Source organism: Oncorhynchus masou, chromosome 6 (assembly GCF_036934945.1).
Source record: "Oncorhynchus masou masou isolate Uvic2021 chromosome 6, UVic_Omas_1.1, whole genome shotgun sequence".
Lineage (NCBI taxonomy): Eukaryota > Metazoa > Chordata > Actinopteri > Salmoniformes > Salmonidae > Oncorhynchus > Oncorhynchus masou.
The window spans coordinates 41,936,242-41,963,014 of NC_088217.1; the positions used below are offsets into that span (position 1 = coordinate 41,936,242).

Here is a 26,773-nt window from a genome sequence, read left to right on the forward strand (position 1 = left end):
GCATGTCAGGGAGAGGAAGCTGAACAAGATGTCCAAAGAGGAAATTAAGAACAATGGCTTTATTGTTGAGAAAGTGAGAGAAAGAGTGGAGGATCAACCAGTCGGCTTGGAGCTACGGTTTTAGTGAGAGGTTTTATAGCAGTGAGATAAATAGTGAAGCACTTGAGTGACGAGACGGGCACTGGAGTCCCAGACTCACCGTGTTCAGATTCTCAGTATCTCTGTGCTAATTCGAGAACGTACATTGACGATATCCGAACGTCTTGCACAGTGATATCAAAGTCAAAATATTATCATTTTCAACCGTTAGTATTATTTTGGTTGGATTCAGAGAGAGGGAATAGCCTAAGTGGTATTCTGATTTACTGTCATGCTGGGCCTCTCTCTATCTCTTTTCGTATCCCTCTCCTCTATTTCTCGTCTCCTTCTTTCTCTCTCTCTCGCTCCCTTTCACACACTATTTCTATATATCTATCTCTCTTTCTCTCGCTCCCTCTCTCTCGCTCCCTTTCTTGGCAGCTACATTCCATTAAACCTTCAAAGATAACTGATGACTGCCATGCTGAGGTCCTTTTTTTCTTTCTCTCTGTTTTATTTATGATTGGCCTCCCTCTGGATAGGAAGGCGTGCAATTCCTAACATAATGTTATATTTCCTGGCCTGTCCTCAGTGACACAGAAAAACACAACCATTCTTTAAAAGCCCAATGCTACTGTACCTAGAGGGCAAATAGATGTTGTCCCAGTTCTGGGCTGGCTTGATACCATTTTTAGTAATCTCGTTTCAGATACAGGCTTCCGCTTTTTGTTTTCTCAAAAGCAATATTTTCCAGATTTTATGAGAAAGCAATACCCCCGAAATTGAAAAATGAGGGACCAACCTTCTAACGTTTCTCATGTAATGCATTTCAATTGGGTTTTAAGACAGATTGCAAAGGGCTCCACACACCAAACATGTTTAATATCCCAGCTAGTGGTCCTGTATTGTACAAATTGTAGTGAGGGAGATGAGAGGTAGCTTTGGTGCCACAGGTACCTATAGTAGGCTACACATTACCTTTTTGATGGACATCCATTTGTGAGAATTGAACAGACCCAGGTCTTAACCCCCATGGAGAGCTCAGCCATGTCCTAAATCCCATTGGAGAGCTCAGGCAGTATCAAGCACAGCATCAAAACATCTCCTTGATGTGCTCTCACCCCAACAAGGACACATAGTGAAATACATCCTGTCTGTCTGTCGTTGGTTACTTCCCAGCACAAGGCTTGTGATTCAGCCTCAGATCTTCCATGGTCCCAGCGGGTGATATCGCAGAGCACTTCCCAGTCTTGGTGCACCTCAGGAAGGACACAGCTCCAACTTTGTATCCACTTCAAAGTGGAAGAACACAGAGGCTACTGTATTTGCAATACTTTCTTCTTCTTTTTTACCACTGTAGGACATGTGTATGATACATGTGACTTGTGTGATGTGTGCTTCAGGGATAACAGCCCTAACGTCAGTGAAGAGCAGATGTCCCTCCAAACAGAACATGGAACAATATCACCTTGTTCTATTACATGGCTTTAGAAACAGTGGTTTCTGTGTTAACGCTCTTTCAGCAGTCAAGCTCATTAGATATTTGATGAGCCTGTTTAGCTTTTAGCACCACGCGTCAGTTTTATGTCTTTGAAGGAAGTCTGTTTGTTTTTGTCAAGCTCAAGTAGGCCACTATCTCTTTCTTAATGAGCCAGATTGTCCATATTAATATTTCAATACTATTTGCAGAGAAAATACCCCCTCCCTATACAAACACACACACACACACACACGCACACACACACACACACACACACACACACACACACACACACCCCTAGCAGTGGTGTAATTTTCAGACCATGAGAGACACCACCATGTCTCGTTCTGTCTCATTATCAGAATCCCCAGTCTCCATCAGCCTCATTGTTTATCTCTTTAGCTCAGAACTAGGGGACCATTCAAAAACACTCCTTCCATCTCTGTTCCCCTCCCTCTTTCCATCTGTGTCCCACACTCTCTTCCACCCTCGTCCCAGCGCTCTTTCTCTATCTCCTCCCCCTGTCTTGCTGGGCCTTGGGCTGGCATAGCATTGTGACAGACGTAGATGTGAGGTTGAATCTCAGCATGCTGGCTGCTCAGTCTCCTCAGTGTAGGGCAGGATAGGAGCTGCCATATACAGAACATACAGTACACACTGGTGCACAGCCATGATTAATATTCCTTCCACAGTTTGGCAGATAAATCACACTCATGCCTCACTGCATTTTGTCTTTTCAGCATGTAGGACATGCTCCGAGTAAACATTCCACCTGTCTATACTGCAGACATGCTTGGTTTATGTGAAATGGCCTTGTCCTCTTCTTTCTCCTTTCCCATCTCTTCTTGGTGTCCTTTCTCTCTCTCTCTCTCCCTTTGTCCTCTTCTCTCTCTCCTCAGTCTTCAGAAGCTCTGAGCCTGTGTGGTGTTATTGCCATTTATATTAATCGCGTCAAGCGATATGTGCCTAGAACGTGCCCTTTAGCCGCTCACACGTTTTTGTCTCTCTCCAAGTGGTCCGTAAACTCTATAAAACATTTTCAGATGTGTCTGTTGGATTCACAGGATGTGCTATCCCCTCAGTAAGTAGCAAAGACTTGAATTGTCTCGTTTGTGCTGGAGAAAGGGGCAAATTGGGCTGTGCTGTCAGACACAAGCAGAGGGAGAAAAGGTTGGAGAGATTGAGGGGTGGAGAAGAGGGGAGGGGGACGTGTGCATGCGTGTTTGCATGGGTTGGCTAGATGGATGGGAAATCTTTGGGAAGCGCTCCCAGGGCTCTGGCCACTCGTTTATCTCCCTCCTTCCTTCACATTGATGGCTGTTGTTCTAAAGGATAAAGTGTGGAGGTGGATAAACGCAGCCTGTCAGTCAAAGCCAGCATAGTGAGGGATGGAGGGGCCAGGCCTACCATGGCACTTACTCAACCCCCTGAGAGGCCACACAGAGGATACATTAACATGCCACCTGCAAAGCCCTCATGATTAATCGCATAGGCCCATTAATATTGGGTAAATGTTTTCCTCGCTCTCATGCAAGATATGAATACATAGAGTACAGAGCTGGTTCCCAACCAGGGTACTAGGACCCCTGGGGGTACTTGGTCTATCCACAGGGGGTACTTGAGAAGACTCATGAGACCATAGGCCTACTGGTAAAATGCACATGAGGGGGTACTTCAGGGGTACATCAGGCAGAGCAGAATTCAGTTGGTGGTGCAGTAACCGATAAAGGTTGGGCACCACTGGAGTACAGTACTGTATAACATATTTGTTTCTGTGAGTGGGTGTACACTTATAGATGTGGTATACATATTGTACGGATATAGGTGTGTGTCAGCACTTGCGTAGGGGCATGTGCATGCTTTATCAGTTGGCCCAATGATTGAGCAGAGAAGTCAAATATAGAATTGTTAGAATATATTGTTAGAATAAGACCTGGTCGCAGCATGTACACCATAACCACAATAATCACACACATCGGATGCTCCCAACGTATACCGACACCCAAACATGACACTTTGTGTGATACAAATGATATGCTTCGATGTGTTTTATTTAGTTCCTCTCTAGGTTTCTTCCTAGGTTCCTGTCTTTCTAGGGAGTTTTTCCTAGCCACCGTGCTTCTACATCAGCATTGCTTGCTCTCTGGGGTTTTAGGCTGGGTTTCTGTATAAGCACTTTGTGGCAACTGCTGTTGTAAAAAGGGCTTTATAAATACATTGATTGATTGATATTTGTTCTCACAACAATGCCATAATTCCCCTGGATAGGGCCTTTGTAATTGACGAGGTTATTAGTTATAATCTGAATAATTACTGCTCTGCTCTGGGAGTCACTCACCGGTGAGAGGGTGTGCTGAGCTTGGAATCCACTCTGAGCCAGTACAAAGAGGAAATGAAACCTGGAGGAACGAAACCTGGAGGAAACTAATTGGTTAACGTCATTAAGATGCGCTGAGTGAAGATGTATGGTCAATATGTTTATATCCCTGGGAACAAGGACGGGCACAAATGGTTGGCCAGCCCTGGCCCGCGGTCAGCACAGTTTAGGAAGCCAGCTGATTGGCTATAATGATGAGTGGGCCAGGTCACTTCCTCTCCCCGGGCCTTTGATGTGAGGGGAGATGCTGATTGTTTCTGTCTGAGGAATGTTTCATCTTCAGAGGAGCTGTTCTGTCAGTCCCAGACGGCGTGAGAGGAAGGGGTGTTTTCTGCGTGACCGTGACCCTGCTCTGGTGGTTAGCATGTTCAAACCATCTCCGACCATCTCCGGGGGTCTGGCTGCTGTTCTAACCTTTGAGATTTGTGATGTTGGATCCCGTGTGGAGCGGCGGGTTGTTTGGAGTTGAGATGGAGCTTCCTTGTTTTACCGTGCTCTGCCTACCCTGTTTTTAAGCTACAGGAAAGGAGAAATGGTGTTACAGACCCCCTAAGGCCATGAAACAAGGCATGATTCCTCCCCTGTCCTTCCCTTTCCTCTCTCAAGAATTATAGTTGTCTTCTACCCAGGTTGTTTTTCTTAGCTGTTGATTCCGGTGTGCAGGTCGGAGGTCCCAGTGTTCTCTTCGCTGTGTGTGTGTGTGTGTTTCGTGTCTGTCATTGTTTACCAGTCAATACATCTCTCCTTCTCTCTGGCATCGTGGTATTGGAATGATAGTGTAGTGGGTGTTTTTCTGCTCACAATGGGAAATGAATATGTCATGTCCATTCTTTGCTTTCTTTCTGGGTGAAAATAATATTATGTTGTGGTTGCTCCTTTTCTTAAGGTTAGGAAAGGATTTATGCAGGGCAGGAATGAAGATTTACAGAGTATATATTTGTTTATCATTGTATTTCCCTCTGCATTGTCATGCTCCATGACTGCTGTTCCTTGCTATCCCCTGCTGTGACGCTCCCTGTGAGTTTCAGTAAACCCATATGGTATTGATATGAGTGAGGGGACCTGTGGTCTGTAACAACTCACAGTGACCTGTGTTAATCGAGCCTGGGATCACATCTTGCTCTGTATGTCTGTCTGTCTGTCTGTCTCTCTCTCTCTCTCTCTCTCTCTCTCTCTCTCTCTCTCTCTCTCACACACACACACACACTCACACTCACACTCACTCATGTGAATAGGAGACAAGCCTAATACAAAGCTGCTTGCTCTCCATAAGCCTGTGCATATTTGTCCAAGCTTTTCTGGGAACTCAGAGGGGAAAAGACCTTTCATTTCAACACGTTTGCATTCACTCAGGATTGTCAACAACCAGTCCCCTGGTTCCTTTGTTTGTGTTGTGGTTTATTGTGTGTATCTGTGTGTGTGTGTGTGTGTGTGTGTGTGTGTGTGTGTGTGTGTACGCCTCATATTTCTTGACTTATCTGCAGCCTGGGACTGCATAATGATGACACAGGGGTGACATTGAAGTGAAAAGAGCATGGCATTGCTGGCACCATAGTATGTCAGGTCTGTCCTTCAGTGGGATGATATACTGGTGACACTCTGTACCTGGTCACACTCTGTATACTCTATGTCCCGTGTTCTTTCATACTCTCTATACTGCTGCTAAACCCATGGTCACTAGTGCTATTCCTGGTGAATTACAGGGTGTGCAGGCTTTTGTTCTAGCCCTGATTCAACTGAACAAACTCTTGAAGCTCTCCAGAATCTCTCATCGTCATGTGAATCACACTGTGACCCACAACACAGCACATAATGCTCCAGACAAACATGCAGCACAATAATAGTCTACCCTGGTTGCTGAGGTGCTCTCGTGTTCGCTGTGCAGTGTGTTTATCTGACATGAGTATGGAGAAAGTGTCCCCACCTGCCACTTCTCTTCTGGGCTGAATGCAAAGCGACCAGTGGATCCACAGCCCTCGATACGGAGAGGTAATAATATGTAAGACCCCGACATGCAACCTGCTTTCACTCTATTAAAGGACACTGACTTAGCTAGTACTCTCTCTCTCTCTGTGTGTGTGTGTGTGTGTGGGGGGGTGTACTGTAGAGCTGCAATGCCGCTGTTGCCATCAATTATTATCTGACAGAAGAAGCAGATGGTGTTAGGGTTCCGTTTGAACACATGCTTTACTATGGGATCTACAGTTGAAGTCGGGAGTCTACATGCACCTTAGCAAAATACCTTAGCCATCTTAGGTCACTTAGGATCACCACTTTGTTTTAAGAATGTGAAATGTCAGAATAATAGTAGAGATAAATGTGTCACGTCTTCTAGGAGTAGTGGGTTTGGAGTCAGGCGCAGAGAGCAGGGGGTTCGGACAATCGTATTTTATTCCGGTACAAACGGTCACGCCAAAACACTAGGAGCATAATACTGACCGGCCCAAACACAGGACCCCAACACAGGACCCAAACACAGGACCCAAACACAGGACCCAAACACAGGACCCAAACACAGGACCCAAACACAGGACCCAAACACAGAACCCAAACACAGGACCCAAACACAGGACCCAAACACAGGACCCAAACACAGGACCCAAACACAGTACCCAAACACAGGACCCAAACACAGGACCCAAACACAGGACCCAAACACAGGATCCAAACACAGGACCCAAACACAGGACCCAAACACAGGACCCAAACACAGGACCCAAACACAGGACCCAAACACAGGACCCAAACACAGGACCCAAACACAGGACCCAAACACAGGACCCAAACAGTCTGGAGAAAATAAAATACAAATGCACATCCACAAACTAACAGAGGAACAATCCCACACAAACATAGACCTAACAGGCTTAAATAGACATAAATCAAGAACCAAAATAAGAGACAGGTGCAACCAATAAGACCAAAGGAACAGAAAAGGAAAAGGGATCGGTAGCGGCTAGTGGACCGCCGAGCGCCGCCCGAACAGGCAGGGGAGCCACCTTCAGTGGGAGTAGTGACATCTTGATTTATTTCAGCTTTTATTTCTTTCATCACATTCCCAGTGGGTCAGAGGTTTACATATATTCAATTAGTATTTGATTAGCATTGCCTTTAAATTGTTTAACTTGGGTCAGACATTTTGGGTAGCCTTCCACAAGCTTCCCACAATGTTGGGTGAATTTTGGCCCATTCCTCCTAACAGGGCTGGTGTAACTGAGTAAGGTTTGTAGGCCTCCTTGCTCACACACGCTTTTTCAGTTCTGCCTACAAATTTTCTATAGGATTGAGGTCAGGGCTTTGTGATGGCCACAATACCTTGACTTTGTTGTCCTTACGCCATTTTGCCACAACTTTGGAAGTATGCTTGGGGTTATTGTCCATTTGGAAGACCCATTTGCGACCAAGCTTGAACTTCTAATTGATGTCTTGAGATGTTGCTTCAATATATCCACATAATTGTACTTCCTCATGAAGCCATCTATATTGTGAAGTGCACCAGTCCCTCCTGCAGCAAAGCACCCCCACAACATGATGCTGCCACCCCAGCGCTTCACGGTTGGGATGGTGTTCTTCGGCTTGCAAGCCTCCCCCTTTTTCCTCCAAACGTAACGATGGTCATTATGGCCAAACAGTTCTATTTTTGTTTCATCAGACCAGAGGACATTTCTCCAAAAAGTACCATCTTTGTTCCCATGTGCAGTTGCAAATCGTATTCTGGCTGTTTTATGGTGGTTTTGGAGCAGTGCCTTCTTCCTTGCTGAGCGGCCTTTCAGGTTATGTCGATATAGGACTCATTTTACTGTGGATATAGATACTTTTGTACCTGTTTCCTCCAGCATCTTCACAAGGTCCTTTGCTGTTGTTCTGGGATTATTGATTTGCACTTTTCGCACCAAAGTATGTTCATCTCTTGGAGACACAACGCATCTCCTTCCTGAGCGGTGTGACGGCTGTGTGGTCCCATAGTGTTTATACTTGCGTACTATTGTTTGTACAGATGAACATGGTACCTTCAGGCGTTTGGAAATTGCTCCCAAGGATGAACCAGACTTGTGGAGGTCTCCAATTTTTCTAAGGTCTTGGCTGATTTCGTTTGATTTTCCCATGATGTCAAGCAAAGAGGCACTGAGTTTGAAGGTAGGCCTTTAAATACATCCACAGATGCACCTCCAATTGACTCAAATTATGCGAATTAGCCTATCAGAAACCTCTAAAGCCATGACATCATTTTCTGTAATTTTCCAAGCTGTTTAAAGGCACAGTCAACTTAGTGTATGTAAACTTTAGACCCACTGGAATTGTGATACAGTGAATTTTTAACAAGAAGTTTTTGGAGTGGTTGAATAATGAGTTTTAATGACTCCAAACTAAGTGTATGTAAACTTCCGACTTCAACTGTATGTTAGGAACCCACAGAATACCTGAAATAGATCACAGGAGGTGGTGCTGCTTTGTGTAAGGATTACAGCAGCGTGGAAAATGCAACTGGAATAATATTGACAATATTGATCATATGAGAAAGTGCCAGGAAATGGGTTTCATTACACAGCATCCACACACACACACGCACACACACACGCACACACACACGCACGCGCATGCACATGCACACGCACACAAACAAACACTCTCCAGAAGAATGGAGCTTCACCTTGACAGGAGATACAGTGAGGAATGAGAGACGGGTCTGCTGTGTGTGTGTGTGTGTGTGTGTGTGTGTGTGTGTGTGTGTGTGTGTGTGTGTGTGTGTGTGTGTGTGTGTGTGTGTGTGTGTGTGTGTGTGTGTGTGTGTGTGTGTGTGTGTGTGCTAATATGTATCTTGCTTTATTGAGGTATTGCATTTAACTTCTCATCCTAAACAATAGGGATGAAATATTTTCCGTTTTGCCAGGCTGATACATGTACATTGAGTGTACATAAAAATTAAGGACACCTGCTCTTTCCATGACATAGACTGACCAGGTGAATCTAGGTGAAAGCTATGGTCCCTTATTGATGTCACTTGTTAAATCCACTTTAGTAAGTGTAGATGAAGGGGAGGAGTCAGGTTAAAGAAGGATTTTTAAGCCTTGAGACAATTGAGACATGGATAGTGTATTTGTGCTATTCAGGGGGTGAATGGACAAGACAAAATATTTAAGTGCCTTTAAACGGGGTATGGTAGTAGGTGCCAGGCACACCGGTTTGTGTCAAGAACTGCAAAGCTGCTGGGTTTTTCATGCTCAACAGTTTCCCGTGTGTATCAAGAGTGGTCCATCACCCAAGGACATCCAGCCAGCTTGACAAAACTGTGGGAAGCATTGGAGTCAACATGGGCCAGCATCCCTGTGGAACGCTTTCAACACCTTGTAGAGTCCATGTCCCGACGAATTGAGACTGTTCTGAGGGCAAAAGGGGGTGGAACTCAATATTATGAAGGTGTTCCTAATGTTCTATACACGGAGTGTTTGTACACACACAAACCATGTCACCCTACAGTGAAGCACCAATCTTCACTCCCCCTCTCTCTCGTACACACACATACCCACGTCCCACATCCCACCACCCCACACTTGATTTATTGATGATTCTGATTCTGTGACGCACAGTTGACGATGATGCAGTGTGTGTCTCTGTGGCTTTTGTATTTCCCATCTGAAACCCACACCACACAGATCCTGGTGTTGAGGATGTAGTGGTGTAGCTGTGTTGCGTTTGACGGAGCTGATCCTTCCCTTAGGACTTTAGGAGACGCTGAGGGATCTCTTTTCCCTGATTAAAAACCCTTTATCTCAGAGCAGGACACACGCTACGTTCTTAAGCCCGCCCGCCTGGATGTGTGTCTGTGTGTGTGTGCAACTGCATGTGAGTTTTGCCTGCTGCACATCACCATGACAACCGGTCTGATGGACCATGTTGCCTGTGCTTTATGTCTGCATGTGTTTATGAAAGAGAGAGAGATACAATTAAAGGGGGCTCTAACTCTGAGTCTAACTGTACACCCTTCCAGTCTGGAGAGAGCTGTTTGTGCAGGCTTTTTAAGCTACAGTACTAGTCCTGTAGATCTGTGTGGATCAGTGAGAGCAGAGTGGACAACATATTGAGGACCATGCAGGGTGTTTCTTTATGCAGCGCTATGGGAGAAAACTACTCTATAACCAATGTATGACCTTACGACTTCATGCTGGTTGTAAACAGAGCAGGTCTGTGTATAATTCAAGAATTCGGAGAAACCCCACAGAGGAGAGAGAAGTCAGAGAGCAGAACACACTCCCATTTTTATGTGCTGTGGCTTTGCAGACATGGTCATAAATGATGCAATTTGGAGATCCAAGCTGTTCCTTGAGAGAGGTGGAAGTTTTACAGATGGATGCCTAACACTTTCATTCATACTCTCTCCCTCTCTATGCCCCATTCTCTCTCTCCCTCTCTCTGCCCCATTCTCTCTCCCTCTCTCTGCCCCATTCTCTCTCTCCCTCTCTCTGCCCCATTCTCTCTCTCCCCTCTCTGTCCCATTCTCTCTCTCCCTCTCTTTTTCCCATTCTCTCTCTCCCTCTCTCTGTCCCATTCTCTCTCTCCCTCTCTCTGTCCCATTCTCTCTCTCCCTCTCTCTGCACCATTCTCTCTCTCCCTCTCTCTGCCCCATTCTCTCTCTCCCTCTCTCTGTCCCATTCTCTCTCTCCCTCTCTCTGTCCCATTCTCTCTCTCCCTCTCTTTGTCCCATTCTCTCTCTCCCTCTCTTTGTCCCATTCTCTCTCCCTCTCTTTGTCCCATTCTCTCTCCCTCTCTTTGTCCCATACACTCTCACCCTCTCTTTGTCCCATACTCTCTCCCTCTCTCTGTCCCATTCTCTCTCTCCCTCTGTTTGTCACATACACTCTCTCCCTCTCTTTGTCCCATGCTCTCTCCCTCTCTTTGTCCCATTCTCTCTCTCCCTCTCTCTGCCCCATTCTCTCTCTCCCTCTCTCTGCCCCATTCTCTCTCTCCCCTCTCTGTCCCATTCTCTCTCTCCCTCTCTTTTTCCCATTCTCTCTCTCCCTCTCTCTGTCCCATTCTCTCTCTCCCTCTCTCTGTCCCATTCTCTCTCTCCCTCTCTCTGCACCATTCTCTCTCTCCCTCTCTCTGCCCCATTCTCTCTCTCCCTCTCTCTGTCCCATTCTCTCTCTCCCTCTCTCTGTCCCATTCTCTCTCTCCCTCTCTTTGTCCCATTCTCTCTCTCCCTCTCTTTGTCCCATTCTCTCTCCCTCTCTTTGTCCCATTCTCTCTCCCTCTCTTTGTCCCATACACTCTCACCCTCTCTTTGTCCCATACTCTCTCCCTCTCTCTGTCCCATTCTCTCTCTCCCTCTGTTTGTCACATACACTCTCTCCCTCTCTTTGTCCCATGCTCTCTCCCTCTTTTTGTCCCATTCTCTCTCTCCCTCTCTTTGTCCCATGCTCTCTCTCCCTCTCTTTGTCACATACACTCTCTCCCTCTCTTTGTCCCATTCTCTCTCCCTCTCTTTGTCCCATTCTCTCCCCCTCTCTTTGTTCCATTGTCTCTCTCTCTCTCTCTCTCTCTCTCTCTCTCTCTCACACTCTCTCTCTGTCTCATTCTCTCTCTCCCTCCCTTTGTCCCATTCTCTCTCTCTCTCTCTCTCTCTCTCACTCTCTCTCTCTCTCTCTCTCTCTCTCTGTCTCATTCTCTCCCTCTCTGTCTCATTCTCTCTCTCCCTCCCTTTGTCCCATTCTCTCTCTCCCTCTTTTTGTCACATTCTCTCTCTCTCTTTGTCCCATTCTCTCTCTCCCTCTGTCCCATTCTCTCTCCCTCTCTTTGTCACATTCTCTCTCTCCCTCTGTTTGTCCCATTCTCTCTCCCTCTCTTTGTCCCATTCTCTCTCTCCCTCTCTTTGTCACATTCTCTCTCCCTCTCTTTGTCCCATTCTCTCTCCCTCTCTTTGTCCCATTCTCTCTCCCTCTCTTTGTCCCATTATCTCTCCCTCTCTTTGTCACATTCTCTTCCTCCCTCTCTTTGTCCAATTCTCTCTCTCTCTCTCTCTCTCTCTCTCTCTCTCTCTGTCTCATTCTCTCTCTCCCTCTCTTTGTCACATTCTCTCTCCCTCTCTTTGTCCCATTCTCTCCCTCCCTCTGTTTGTCCCATTCTCTCTCTCCCTCTCTTTGTCCCATTCTCTCTCCCTCTCTTTGTCCCATTCTCTCCCTCCCTCTCTTTGTCCCATTCTCTCTCTCCCTCGCTTTGTCCCATTCTCTCTCCCTCTCAGATGCAGATCTACATGTATAACTCGGATGACTTTGACAGCCTCAGTGCTGCCATGCGGCAGAAGAGGATCATTGCAGCGATGTCGGTCTTCTTTCAGGTGAGAACATCTCTCTCATCTTTTAGGCTTTTCAAACAGAGGGTTTTGACATGACCCTCTAGCACTGTTGTATTCTAGCCTGGAATATATTCTTATTCATGTTCATATACTAGAAGTACTTTACATGTATAATGTTATTGTTAAGTGACCCTATGGAGAGGGCCAAAGGGTAACAGTCTGGTTTCAGTCACTGATACGGTTCGATAGCCGTGGATGAGGGAGGAGTGAGGAATGTGGGCCGAGGTCAGGTCAGATGAAGTGACAAAGAAGAGTTCTATTACACACACACCACCTAGGTTCCTGCCTAGCAACAGATATATATGGGCTGTCTAGATGTTCAAGGAGGAGACTCTGCCTAGTAGGAGGGTAAAACATATATGTGCTTGTGTAAACATGTCTTTGCAGCTGTGTGACCCTGTGGATGAATAAACTTGGGTTGAGCTTTGTCTAGTTGTCCTTTCTGTTTGTCAGAACCTAACAGCACTCTATAAGGGGCATTGAACAACACACTGACTCAGTCTAAATCAATGCCCAATACCAGAAGTGAAACACGTCATTACTGCTTTACCATCACAGCTGGGGGGAAAAAGTGTTCCTTTTGTTGTCTAAGTGTTTGCAGTGAGCACAGTGTTTGTCTGGAACTGCGACTGTATCAGGCTGTATTGTCTTAAGTGGAGATATAAGCGTTGGCTGGCCTGAGTGTGCTGGCGGGTGGCTCTGTTGAGCTAGCAGTGGGCAGGGTCATGGTCAACTCCATCACACTGAATTGCCATGATTAAAAGTTCATTTGATGCCATCGATTGCGTAAGTGGGCTTTTACTTGGTCCATTACCTCTCCTTTAATACTCCCTTACACACACCGAGAGACATACACACTCGCCCACGTTTGCATAGTCCTCCAGTCCTCTCTCTTGGGTCCAGATTGGCCATTCTTTACGTTCATTGAATTACAATGATTCTGTCTTCTGCTCTCCCACTCTCCCTTGCTCTCCTCTCGCTCTCCATCTCTCTCCCCCTCTTCCTTCCTCTCTCTCGCCCTCCGTCTCTCTCTCTCCCCCTCTCCCTGGCTCTCTCTCGCTCTCCGTCTCTCTCCCCCTCTCCCTTGCTCTCTCTCGCTCTACTTCTATATCTCTCTCCCCCTCTCCCTTGCTCTCTCTCTCTCAACCTCTCCCTTTGTCTCTCTCGCTCCTCTCCTCTCTCGCTCTCCTCTCTCTTACTTCTGCTCTTCTCTCTCTCTCTCTCTCTCTCTGTCTCCCTCCCCTCTCTCCCACCAAGCACTGCAACCCCCCACCTTCTTATTCCATGAAGAATCAGATCATTCAATCTCTAGACCTCAGAGGTTGAAGTGAAGCTGTGACCGCAATAACTAGGCAGATGCATACTGTATGGATCTCCAGAGATTCCATCTATGCTTTTGTTCTAATGCAAATGTGAGTATGTGTGGGTGTACTTTTTATAATGGCATTTTTCAATCTTTGATCTACTCTAACTCAAACATTTTCTACTCTCTCAAGCAGTAACCTGCACTTGCGTGCGTGGGGGCCATGTGTGTGCATGTGTACACTGCATGTACAGTGGTTCCTCCTTCAGAAATTGTGCGCTTACGCCACGTGACTTAGATGTAATTTATGGTTTAGTACGGTACCCTGCGTCACCACTACATTGCTCCAGAACAGTGCAAGGGGAAGTTAGAGCACTGATTATGCTTTTGGGTCTTACTATGTCTGTAACTGACAATGAATGGGTGACATAAACCTAAATGGACTGATAAACTGATAAATGTGCACAACTTCAGTATTACTTACTACAACTGTTGTTGCACTAAGGTTTTAATTATTTTATTTTGTTAGGATTATTTTGCTCTTACTGTATTACTGTAGGCCACTCCTGACCGGTCACGTTGTACAGCGCCTGAGTGGTGCAACGGTCTAAGACACCGCATAGCAGTGCCAGCTGTGTTGTTACAGATGCTGGTTTAATACCTGTGCTGCCCTCGACTGGGAGACCCATGAGATGATTGTAGGTTTGTGGTTTCTCTCCCTCTAAAATAAGAAATAAATCATTCTAAATAACAAACTGGCTTTAATCACAAAATAGTAACAATTTCTCACCCCATGTTCAAGAATGGCCTTTTTCTCACTCATTTTACATAATTTGAAAACAAAATCGTATCCAAAATAGTGTTATTTTTTAAACAAGGCAATTATTATTATTATTATATTAATTAAAAATTATATAAAAGCCTGTTGAATATTCTCACAGATATATTATTAACCCTGTTTTTAGCAAAGCAATATACAGTGTAAGTCAGAAGTTTACACACACTTCGGTTGGAGTCTTTAAAACTCGTTTTTCAACCACTCCACACATTTCTTGTTAACAAACTATAGTTTTGGCAAGTCGGTTCGGACATCTACTTTGTGCATGACACAAGTAATTTTTCCAATAATTGTTTGACATCATGGGAAAATCAAAAGAAATCAGGCAAGACCTCAGAAAAAAAATTATAGACCTCCACAAGTCTGGTTCATCCTTGGGAGCAATTTCCAAACGCCTGAAGGTACCACGTTCTGTACAAACAATAGTACGCAAGAGTAAACACCATGGGACCACGCAGCCTTCATACCACTCAGGAGGGAGACGGGTTCTGTCTCCTAGAGCTGAACGTACTTTGGTGCAAAAAGTGCAAATCAATCCCAGAACAACAGCAAAGGACCTTGTGAAGATGCTGGAGGAAACAGGTACAAAAGTATCTATATCCACAGTAAAGCAAGTCCTATATCGACATAACCTGAAAGGCCGCTCAGCAAGGTAGAAGCCACTGCTCCAAAACCTCCACAAATAAAGCCAGACTACGGTTTGCAACTGCACATGAGGATAAAGATATTACTTTTTGTAGAAATGTCCTCTGGTCTGATGAAACAAAAATTTGGCCATAATGGCCATCGTTATGTTTAGATGAAAAAGGGGGAGGCTTGCTGAAGAACACCATCCCAACCGTGAAGCACGGGCGTGGCAGTATCATGTTGTAGGGATTTTTGGTGCAGGAAGGACAAGTGCACTTAACAAAATAGATGGCTTCATGAGGGAGTTCAATTATGTGGATATGTTGAAGCAACATCTCCAGACATTAGTCAGGAAGTTAAAGCTTGGTCACAAAAGGGTCTTCCAAATGGACAATGACCCCAAGCATACTTCCAAAGTTGTGGTAAAATGGCTTAAGGACAACAAAGTCAAGGTATTGGAGTGGCCATCAAACCTGACTCAGTTACACCAGCCCTGTCAGGAGGAACGGACCAAAATTCACCCAACTTATTGTGGGAAGCCTGTGGAAGGCTACCCGAAACGTTTGACCCAAGTTAAACCATTTAAAAGCAATGCTACCAAATACTAATTGAGTGTATGTTCTGACCCACTGGGAATGTGATGAAAGAAATAAAAGCTGAAATAAATAATTCTCTCTACTATTATTCTGATATTTCACACTCTTATAATAAAGTGGTGATTCTAAGTGACCTAAGACAGGGACTTTTTTACTGGGATTTAATGTCAGGAATTTGATTTGTAATGTATTTGTCTAAGATGTATGGAAACTGTGCACGAGGTTCAAGGCACGATGGCAGGGAGCACGGGATGGGCCGCAGAGCCGCGCACAGAAGACCTACCGAGAGCATGAGGAGGAAGGGGGGGGGAGGGTAGTGGACCCCTACCCTGCCACACTGGCAACACTAAGGGGCATTGCACTTATAGTGGCGCTGACAAGGGAAACGTTCCCCCTTTTCTGTTCTTAGTGCCAGTCTGCACATTCAAACTAAAATAATGTAACTAATAATGGCATCTTTATGCTTTCATTAATAAAATAATGGTAAAAATGCTCTTTAAAAATGCTAATGTTTATTTAGTTATGGATCCATAATGAATTACTATGGGAATAAATATCACTGAATTACAGAAATATCCTCCAATCCTCTATACTGTATGTAATTATTGGCGGAGAGTCACGCCATATTTTATGATATACTGTAGGCGACATGAGTCTCACTAGTGTTGAGTAATGTGCTGTTAAAAGTGGTGTCGGTCTTATTTATTTAGAAAGCATATTGAAGTGAACTATTTTAGCACCGTTTCACTGAATCTCCGTTTGGGTATTGATTAGACTAGAATTAGAAAATTAGGGTGTAGAAATGTTATGCTCTTAGTGTAACCTTTATTTAACTAGGCAAGTCAGTTAAGAAGAAATTCTTATTTACAAGGACAGCCTACTCCTTCCTCCCCATCAGGGAATTAAACCCCGGTCTCCCGCGTGCCTGCATTCTCTAGTACAGCCATTATTGAAGGCTATCAAATGCTTCTCAAAGATGCCTTCTGGTGGTCAAACTAGCACTAACTAGCATTAATGGTACCAGTGATTCACACTTAAATAACGTGCCATATAATTCTGCGGCACTATGCAAGCTGCGCCGCAGTACGCAGCAACTTTTAAAGGAGGAACCACTGTAACAACGCCCAATGTAGAATGCAGAGCACAGAGAAATTGATAGACTTATTTTCACACATACACACACACACAATGAGCCCCCAAACTGATTGCCAGATAGCCAGTATCTGGCAGACCTGGAGAGTGGATGTATCACTCGGGGTGGTTATCGTGATGAGGTATCCTCTATGGCGATAACCTTAAAGCTCCTCTCCTCTCCTGCCAAGTTACACAACCCCACCAGGCTGCGTATCCACACAACATCAAGACAGTCTACTGGCTAATAGCAACCTCACTGCTTACAGAGAACAAATCAATACACACAATAACTACTAGTTCTGGGCGATAAATTGACAATTATTTTGTGATAAAAGATAAATTGCAATAAAAAACATTTTGGGGGAGGTGCACAGTTACTCTCCATTAGCTCTATTTTTACACCATGTCAAAGAAATTGGCATGATATATTATCCTAAGTGTGGTTACCAGGTGACCCAGCATATGATTTATAAGATGATATAATGCTGCTTCAGAACAATAGCCGTATTTTAAACATTCATTTAGTTATGCATGTATTTCTGATTTTAAATGTAAAAGTATTTAATACCAAGTTCTTTTCCACTAGTATATTGGTGTTTGGTAAATGCAGCATATTATTTGCTTCAAACACAATCAAAATGGCGGCCTGTGACTTTTTGCTCAAAAGAAATACCGATGGCGAGGTGAAGTCGATGGCCTAAACACTGCAACCCTGTCCATACATTTAGGTTGGTGGCTTTCACAACTTATGCCTCACCGTCTGTTGTGGTGCACACCTGCTTCTCCTTTAGCTGATCCCAGGCTGCTAGCGAGTCCTGCAGCCCCTGGCCCCTGACCCCTGACCTGGGCTATTATCTCCCCAGTGTGTTCCTCTGGAAAGTAGGCAGTCTGCTCTGCTAGCACCTGCTGCACAGCTTCCAGTCGACATGGATGTAGCGCAGTGTCAATGACATATAGGGCTCCCTTTGTTGATGTGAAATAGTGCACCTGTTTCAGATCCGATGCTGTCCTGTACGTGGCATTTCGTATTTCTTGTCCAGAGTGTGAACCATCTTCTTGAACCCACTTTGTTCAACTGTTGAATTTGGGGCTGTGTCTTTTGCGATGTGGTACGTTATGGCATCTGTTATTTCATTCCATCGGTGAGTGTGTTAGATAGGGAGTTGTGTGTGCAAACAATTCTTGTCATGACGCTTGTTGGCATAGTTTTTCTTTGCCATGCATTCGTCATGTTGTGTTACAAATGGAGGAAACTTTGCTTCTGTTACCTTGCTCGTTGTCACTAGGTTTAAAACCAAAATAAGCCCAAACAACTGACACAGCGTCCTTCTTTGGCAGTTATTGTTCTTGGATTTCTGGGACAGCATTTTCTTTGTCTCCATTAATTTCCCCCCACTAATGAACGAGGCTACTCAGTTCCACTCAGTTACACCAGCTCTGTCAAGAGGAATGGGACAAAATTCACCCAACTTATTGTGGGAAGCTTGTGGAAGGCTACCCAAAACATTTGACTCACGTTAAACAATTTAAAGGAAATGCTACCAAATACTAATTGAGTGTATGAAATTTCTGACCCACTGGGAATGTGATGAAAGAAATAAAAGCTGAATTATATCATTCTCTCTACTATTATTCTGACATTTCACATTCTTAAAATTAAGTGGTGATCATATCTGACCTAAGACAGGGATTGAGTTTAAATGTATTTGGCTAAAGTGTATGTGAACCTGCGAATTCAAATGTATGCAAAATTTCTTCAGTATGAGGTAGCAAGTTGTCGGTAATTTCCGGTTTATCGTCCTAGCTCTAATAACTGAAGCCATTTATCAATCAAGTGACCCCCTTCAAGGAGAGTTCATGTGTGTGGACATCTCTGCCTGTGTATGCGTGTGTATACATCGCTTTCAGTGAGTGTGCGTGTGTCACAGTCAGCATGCGTGTGTGTGTGTGTGTGTGTGTGTGTGTGTGTGTGTGTGTGTGTGTGTGTGCGTGCGTGCGTGCGTGTGTGGTGATTAGATTGTTCTCCTCTAGCTGTAGCATGTATTAATTAAATGATGTCGGTTGCCATACAGAACAAATTGTCCCTATCGGCTCACGTGAGCTCTCAGGGCAGCGGCTCCCATTGCCTTTACGGCCCACCCTCGCACCTTGATTGAAATAGATTGTGGTAGTAACATCTATCATTACAGTTTTATTGGCTTATTTACAGTCTACAAGCTCAGTGATTCACCGTACGCTCATTCAGATACACACGTGTGAGCAGAGCAGACCCAGGCCCAGCATCGCTCTCAGAGGTTTAATACTTACTGGAGCAAGCATTACTATTGTAACAGGAAGTTTACTTCTGATTAACTCAGCCACGGTGTAGAGTACATTAAGGAGAGGCAGTGTCTTTTAGGTGATGGAGGAGTGTTTTGTCTTTCATTTAGGTGACTCTCCATTCCTCACTGTATCAATTATCTCAATTATAACGCCACAGTGTTGCTACCAGTTCAGCAGAGTTCAACCTTAATGAGAAATGAGCTCCAGATTTTAACAGAGAAAAGGAATGCATACAGTTGTGCACTTGTTGGTGTTAGCCATTCGATAAGTAGCAAATTGAGGAGGAGGCAAGGCCTGGTACTGTAATAGTGTTTTGGCCCTCCAGCCAGGCTAGTTGTTGATGAAGCGGGACGGCCTAGACACTTTGTCTCTGCTTCCTCTCTATGTCACCAGTCACCTTGGTTACAGTGGGACATTCGTCAGCTTGAAGAATCGACTGCCACCGACGTCACCATCCTCAGAAACAAGATGGAGCACTTTAAGTTGATATCGCCGCAAAATACCCTTCTCTTAATTGATCGGAGTTGCCATTTTTAAGTGGGAATACATATAATAAAGGTCCAAAAGCCGTAAGCACACAGCTATTCTTTAGCACTCGTGTCACTGAGAAGAGAAATGCATGTGCATCAGGGCTGTTGGATGGATGACAGCAAGATGAGATGTCATGTGGCTCTGGCCTGGTCTTTCTGCCGTGTCTCTATGGTGTCGTTTGCCTGAGTCAGACTGCCTGCATGGGGAGAGGGACTGTGCTGTGGTACTGGCCATGTACCACAGCACAGTACAGTACCACGGTACTGGGCCATGTAGGAACATACACAGCATGCAACCCCATGGAGAAGGTCCCCAGGGGACAGAGTTGCAGGCTTTAACAAACAATTATTAATAATGAAACTATAATTCCCATGGTCACGCTCTCCATCTTTCTCTTTCTGCCTACCTCCCTTTCTCTTTTTCTCCTAACCCCCCCGTCTCTATCTTTGAAGCCATCTCTCTCCCTCTGTCGTTCTTGGCAGAGGGCTGTCTTAGGTAGGCAGATTTGGCGCATGGCTCTGCTTAAATAAAACCCCAGTGTAGATACAGTCATTCAGAGCTCTCTGTGGTTTGCCATCTGCCAAAAACATGATTTTTTTTAAAGAAAAGAGGTGCAGTGGGAGAGAACTCAAAGGATTGTGGTAGATGTACGATGCCTCACACAGTGAGTGCGAACAGAGGAACAGAGGAAGACGGTGGGTGGTTACGACACATCAGAGTGGGAGTTAACGGAGGTGGCTGAGACCTGGGGCCTCATTTATCGAAGGTGCGTGCGTACCATAAAAGACTCTATTTTTCCCACAAAAGTTGGTATTTATCCATTTTGAACTTGACGGTAAAGTGTGCATATCGTCGCGCAAAACTCAGACCTTGCGTTCGTACAACTTCTAGTGGCTGATCAATTGTATTCCAAGCAAATATTGTTAATTTGAAGTGAATTATGAAAATGGTTGGTTAATAAAAATAGTATAGCGTACGCCTAATGATAAAACAGATGCATTGGCCGTTGGTGAGGAGTCCATATGGCAGCATGTGTTTCTTTTACTTGTATTAGATAGGCCTAAATCATGATCACATTGCAGGACATGTCTGCTTTGTGACATGACTGGTTTATTGGTTTATTCCCGCTACACAACCATTATTAGCCTCCCATTTATCCATCGCTCATTTAATAGCCAAACATGCTCGAAAGTAAATAGACTGGTAGCCAATTTAAAATATTTGACAGTATGTGCAGCCTACAGTATTGCTGTGTGATAGAATCACAACATCATAGCCTATTTAAACTCAGAGCCAATACCAAGGCAGGAGATTAAAAAAAAACTAAATCTATTGATGAACAAAATATTAAACAACAATTCATATGTTCCATAGTAGTAACACGACGAGTTGAGTTTTTACCAAAAAGTTATATTTTGGTTTCATCTGACCATATGACATTCTCCCAATCTTCTTCTGAATCATCCAGACGGGCCTGGACATGTACTGGCTTAAGCAGGGGGACACGTCTGGCACTGCAGGATTTGAGTCCCTGGCGGCGTAGTGTGTTACTGATGGTAGGCTTTGTTACTTTGCTCCCAGCTCTCTGCAGGTCATTCACGAGGTCCCCCCGTGTGGTTCTGGGATTTTTGCTCACCGTTCTTGTGATCATTTTGACCCCCACGGGGTGAGATCTTGCATGGAGCCCCAAATCGAGGGAGATTATCAGTGGTCTTGTATGTCTTCCATTTCCTAATAATTACTCCCACAGTTGATTTCTTCAAACCAAGCTGCTTATCTATTGCAGATTCAGTCTTCCCAGCCTGGTGCAGGTCTACAATTTTGTTTCTGGTGTCCTTTGACAGCTCTTTGGTCTTGGCCATAGTGGAGTTTGGAGTGTGACTGTTTGAGGTTGTGGACAGGTGTCTTTTATACTGATAACAAGTTCAAACAGGTGCCATTAATACAGGTAACGAGTGGAGGACAGAGGAGCCTCTTAAAGAAGGTCTGTGAGAGCGAGAAATCTTGCTTGTTTGTAGGTGACCAAATACTTATTTTCCACCATAATTTACAAATAAATTCATAAAAAATCCTACAATGTGATTTTCTGGAGAGAAAAAAATCTCATTTTGTCTGTCATAGTTGTAGTGTACCTATGATGAATATTACAGGCCTCTCTCATATTTTTAAGTGGGAGAACCTGCACAATTGGTGGCTGACTAAATACTTTCTTGCCCCACTGTATGTATAAATCCTAAGAGTTTGTTGTGGAAGCAAATCCAAGTATGCCAGAATTTACTCCGAAATGTACACATGGTTGAAAAATTAAGACCATAGACTTAGTGGGTCAGTGAAGAACAAAGGAGTGCTTTGGGAGGGTGAGGAAGGAAGGAAGGAAAGAAGGTAGCAGGGAAGGTTGCACCTGTAACTGTTAGGTTAGTCTCTGATGCTAATTACAATGATGTCCTGCAGGAGGGGTCTTCCTCGTCTCTCCATGTGGGGAGAAAAGGAAAGGACACCATTGAAGTGTGTTGAAGCTCAGTGTGGGGCTTTGTCCCAATACTTAAAGATGGCTTCCTTTCCTTGTCTCCCCCCGCTGAGTGCCAGGAAAAAGATAGCAATCCTTTTTTTAACACTCCTTTCAACCTTTCTGTGAGATGAAATAATGACGTAGGGTAATAATGTGTATTTTTGCATCTTCCTCCATCTCACAGGAGTGCTAATCACAGTCATTTTCTCCCTACTTTACCTGCTGCTCTGCTGCTCACAGACATGGACTATCTGTCACCCCATTTCAGCTGTGTTTTAAAAACATATTCTGAGTGCCTGAGTGCGTGCCTGTTTGGCTAGCTGTATGACCTACATAGTTATAGAGTCCATTGACGTCATGTGTATTGCTCCTCCGGCTCAGGTCAAACAGACTTCTGATTGACTCTGATTGTTCTCACCATATGAGATTGTACTCACTCTACAAGAAATTGACCCCCTCTCTCTCCTCTCTCTCCCCTCTCTATCCTCCCTCTCCCCCCCCTCTATCCTCTCTCTCTGCCCTCCCACTCTCTCTCTCTCTCTTTTTTTTCTCTCTTTCTCTTTCTCTCTTCTCTCTCTCTCTCTATCCTCCCTCCCTCTCTCCCCCCTCTCTATCCCCTCTCTCTCCCTGCCCTCCCTTCTCTTTTTGTAACTACTGTTTTCTCTCTTTGTTGGGTGAAAGTATCAGAGGTATCAGAATCAATGTTAGATTTGAATGTATTAGATATAACCCAGGTTCTAATGTGTGTCTCCTGCTCCTCTCTCCTCTCCTGTTTTCAGGTGGGACTGAAGGACAACCCAGCAGTGGACCCCATTATCCATGGCCTGAGGGGCGTAGTCCATCATGGTGAGTGACACTTCCATCACCCAATCATTCCAGGAGGGACTATGAATTGACCAGTCATTGACCAACATTTGTTCATTGAGGATAACAACATTATTTTTGCAAGGTTGCATGTAACACCGTAATATCTCATCTCCTTTTCACTCGTGTTTCAGTAATTGGGTAGTCCGTTTTTCTTTTGCAACTGCCTAATTATCGAACATACCCCGGGTTGCCCCCAGGAGTCCCGGCAGACAAAATAAACTATTAGGAATATTAATGTTGGTTCTGCCCACAATTTTTAGCAGATCTGCAAGAGACAATTCAAGCCTTGTCTGGATGAGACCAGAGGGATACGGGTGTGTCCTTGGTGTAGTGATTATAGTTTGGTAATTGTTTGAACTCTGATATGAGATAAAGCTGCTAAATCTGACAGGAATTGTGTTATAAGGGTGAAGGCTTAAGGCACTCGACAGGCTAAGATAAAGACTACTCTGATCTTTGATTCACTGAGCTCTCACTGATGTAGAAGGACTGTGTAACTTTGAAATACTAATACAATAAGAATTTGTCTTACAGACAGAGCTATATATCTGTATCGTAAAACAATGCAGAACTATATTGTAAGATGGTGATGATGATGGTAATGACAGTAATGATGATGATGATACAATCTTTGTTGTCACGTTATTTTTTGTGTAACCAGTGAAATCTATCATCATCAATATCATAATTATCCTCCCCGTCAATTTCACAATGACAGTCACCATGACAGTCCCAATGATAGTCCCGTTGTCTTCGTGTCTTTGATGCCATGTGTTATTGCTGAGGGCTCTTGCGGTGTCCTGTGGTGAGAGGGTGGAGATATGATTGGACGAGAGAGGAGGAGAGAGGGAGTGTGACTGGAAACGGGAAATGGGAGGGAACGTGAGGGAGGACAGGACAGAGGGAGTGTGATGATGGCAGTATAAAGGAGGAGAGGAGAAGGTGAGGTAGTGTGAATGGAGAGAACAGAAAGGAAGGGAGTGTGCTGGGGGAAGACGAAAAGGAGGGAGGGAATGTGACGGGAGAAGAGAGGGAGGAAGAGCTAAGGCTGGGAGAGAGGAGGCAGACTGTGGCGTGCCCAGGGCCAGGCAGTGTGACGGGGGGTGAGATATGCACTGTCTTTATCCGAGACAGATATGACCGTGGGGTCCCCCGCCTCCCTCATCTCCCCCTTTCCTCCCCCGCTGACAGGCCTGTCTCTTGCTGTCTCCCAGTTGTGAATGGAGAGATGTATTTTAAGCTCTGCCGCCCCCAGACGGGGAGGGGACAGGCACGGAGGGAGGGAGATTCTCAAGATTTATGGATTTGAATTAAGCATTCTCATACACACACATACTCACAAACTCACACACAAACTTCCAGCAAACAAATAGCAAAACACTATACTTAAAGATGGCTAAATTCTACACAATTATTCCTTCCAACACAGTGTTTCCCCTATCTTCATTTAGCAGCGCCACACCTCCACTGCTAATCGTTGGCGCCACTGAAAAACATAAATACTATTATTATTATTTATTTTTATTCTGCCGAGACGTTTAATATCACAGGGACAAGTTACAACAAGTAACATATCTTCCTCAGATTCTCATCAGATCGTTTCAGAAACCTCCAATGTAACTACACTGAACACAAATAATTATGTAACAATTTCTAAGATTTTACTGAGTTACAGTTCATTAGACCCTAATCTATGGATTTCACATGACTGGGAATACAGATTTGCATCTGTTGGTCACAGATACCTTAAAAAAAGGTAGGGGCGTGGATCAGAAAATCAGTCAGTATCTGGTGTGACCACCATCTGCCTCATGCAGCGCGACATATCTTCTTCGCATAGAGAAATGAACATTAAATTCTCTGGCAACAGCCCTGGTGGACATTCCTGCAGTCAGCATGCCAATTGTACGCTCCCTCAAAACATGAGACATTTGTGGCATTGTGTTGGGTTCAGGAAGGATCACATAATTCCATCCAGGTCAGTAGGAAGGAACAGCCAATGTATTATACTCTTGAGCACACATTCCATAACTGCAGGTGGCAGTCAATCCTCAAATTGGCTTTAAACCAGTTCAAACAACACACTCCAGGTGGCAGTGTGGACCCTTTCAGTGTGTTTTCCCATCTCATGGAAGTAGTGGAAGAAGAACATTGACTACTTCAAAGTGGAGATGGCCTCAATAGCACTACCCATGCTCACAGACGCCATAATGGGACAGATACTTTGTTGCATTTTCTAACCATCTCTATGAGCCAACCCTATTAATAGATGAATGTAAAGATTGTCAGCTATGAAACAGTAAAGTTACTCTAGATCAATCATCTCTGGGGTTAGTATAGAATTGTCTGGTGATGTCATTGAGTAGTTCAAGAGATAAAATGAAACAAAAGAAGAGAACATCATTTAATTTTCAGGCATTCCTGTCAGAATGGCCCAGAAGTGACCTTCTCACAGTCGTCCAACAACACCCCCAACCAACCAACCTTTCTCACAATCGTTGCCACCGCTGCTGAAATGAATCCTAACACTGCAACACATCCACACTGGGATCCATCCACACGTAGACGCACAAACAAACACTTGTGAGAAGTGTCAGAGGAAGATTTGTTGTGAGAACGTTGTGAAGCCATCCACTGTTTTCAATGGCTCTGTGTGTTTCCTGTGGTTCAAAGGAAGGCCTTTAATTGTATTATCAATGTGGCAGCGTAGGAGCTCATTCTGCTGCTATTTTAAGCACAGGGCCTGTGGAACAGGAAATCTGTCTGCTCAAGTAATCATCCATTAGGTTACTTAGTCTTAATATTTAATTATACGTCAAGGGCCGGTACAGAATCTAGGCACAAAGACACGTCCTCGGGACACATATCAGGAGACGCCAAGTGCTTACAGACACAGTTCTGAGTATCTGTGTGTGTGTGCTTGTGTGAGACCATGCATGTGTATGTGTCTGTGTGTAGTTTACAGCTCAGATATCTCTTGTGCAGGAGATAGATGTTGCGAGTGGATTTAAGCTGGGGCCAGTCAACACATGCATGTACATTAAATGACGCCCAAGGCATTGTCTGGCTTTAATCTTACCGGAACGATGAAAATCCTTTGTTCATTCATTTCCTATTTGAATAAACGCGATGAGTGCAGGAGACTCTGTAATGTACACTCAGTACAGTGGGTGCCCATCTACACATGCAAATCATAGGCTACATTGGGTGCGTTCTCAGCCCTCTCTTGTACTCCCTGTTCATCCATGACTGCGTGGCCATGCGCGCCTCCAACTCAATCATCACGTTTGCAGATGACACTACAGTGGTAGGCTTGATTACCAACAACGACGAGACGGCCTACAGGGAGGAGGTGAGGGCCCTTGGAGTGTGGTGTCAGGACAATAACCTGTCACTCAATGTCAACAAAACAAAGGAGATGATCATGGACTTCAGGAAACAGCAGAGGGAGCAGCCCCCTATCCACATCGATGGGACAGTAGTGGAGAAGGTGGAAAGTTGAGTTCCTCGGCGTACACATCACGGACAAACCGAAATGGTCCACCCACACACAGACAGCCTGGTGAAGAAGGTAGTGAAACAGCTCCTCTCCAACCTCAGGAGGCTGAAGGAATTTGGCTTGTCACCTAAAACACTCACAAACTTTTACAGATGCATAATCTAGAGCATCCTGTCGGGCTGTATCACCGCCTGGTACGGCAGCTGCTCCGCCCACAACCGCAAGCTCTCCAGAAGGTAGTGAGGTCTGCACAACGCATCAC

General features: G+C 44.7%; 1 protein-coding gene across 2 annotated transcripts in view; it reads left to right on the forward strand.

Annotated features, from left to right (window-relative positions):
• The window catches only part of LOC135542072 (receptor-type tyrosine-protein phosphatase gamma-like), a 292,645-nt gene that overhangs the window by 222,141 nt on the left and 43,731 nt on the right, over nt 1–26,773 (forward strand). For both annotated transcript variants that reach the window (XM_064968704.1, XM_064968703.1), the window contains exons 5-6: nt 12,172–12,267; nt 22,925–22,991. In XM_064968704.1, coding sequence (XP_064824776.1) covers nt 12,172–12,267; nt 22,925–22,991 — 163 coding nt within the window. The remainder of the gene's footprint in view (nt 1–12,171; nt 12,268–22,924; nt 22,992–26,773) is intronic.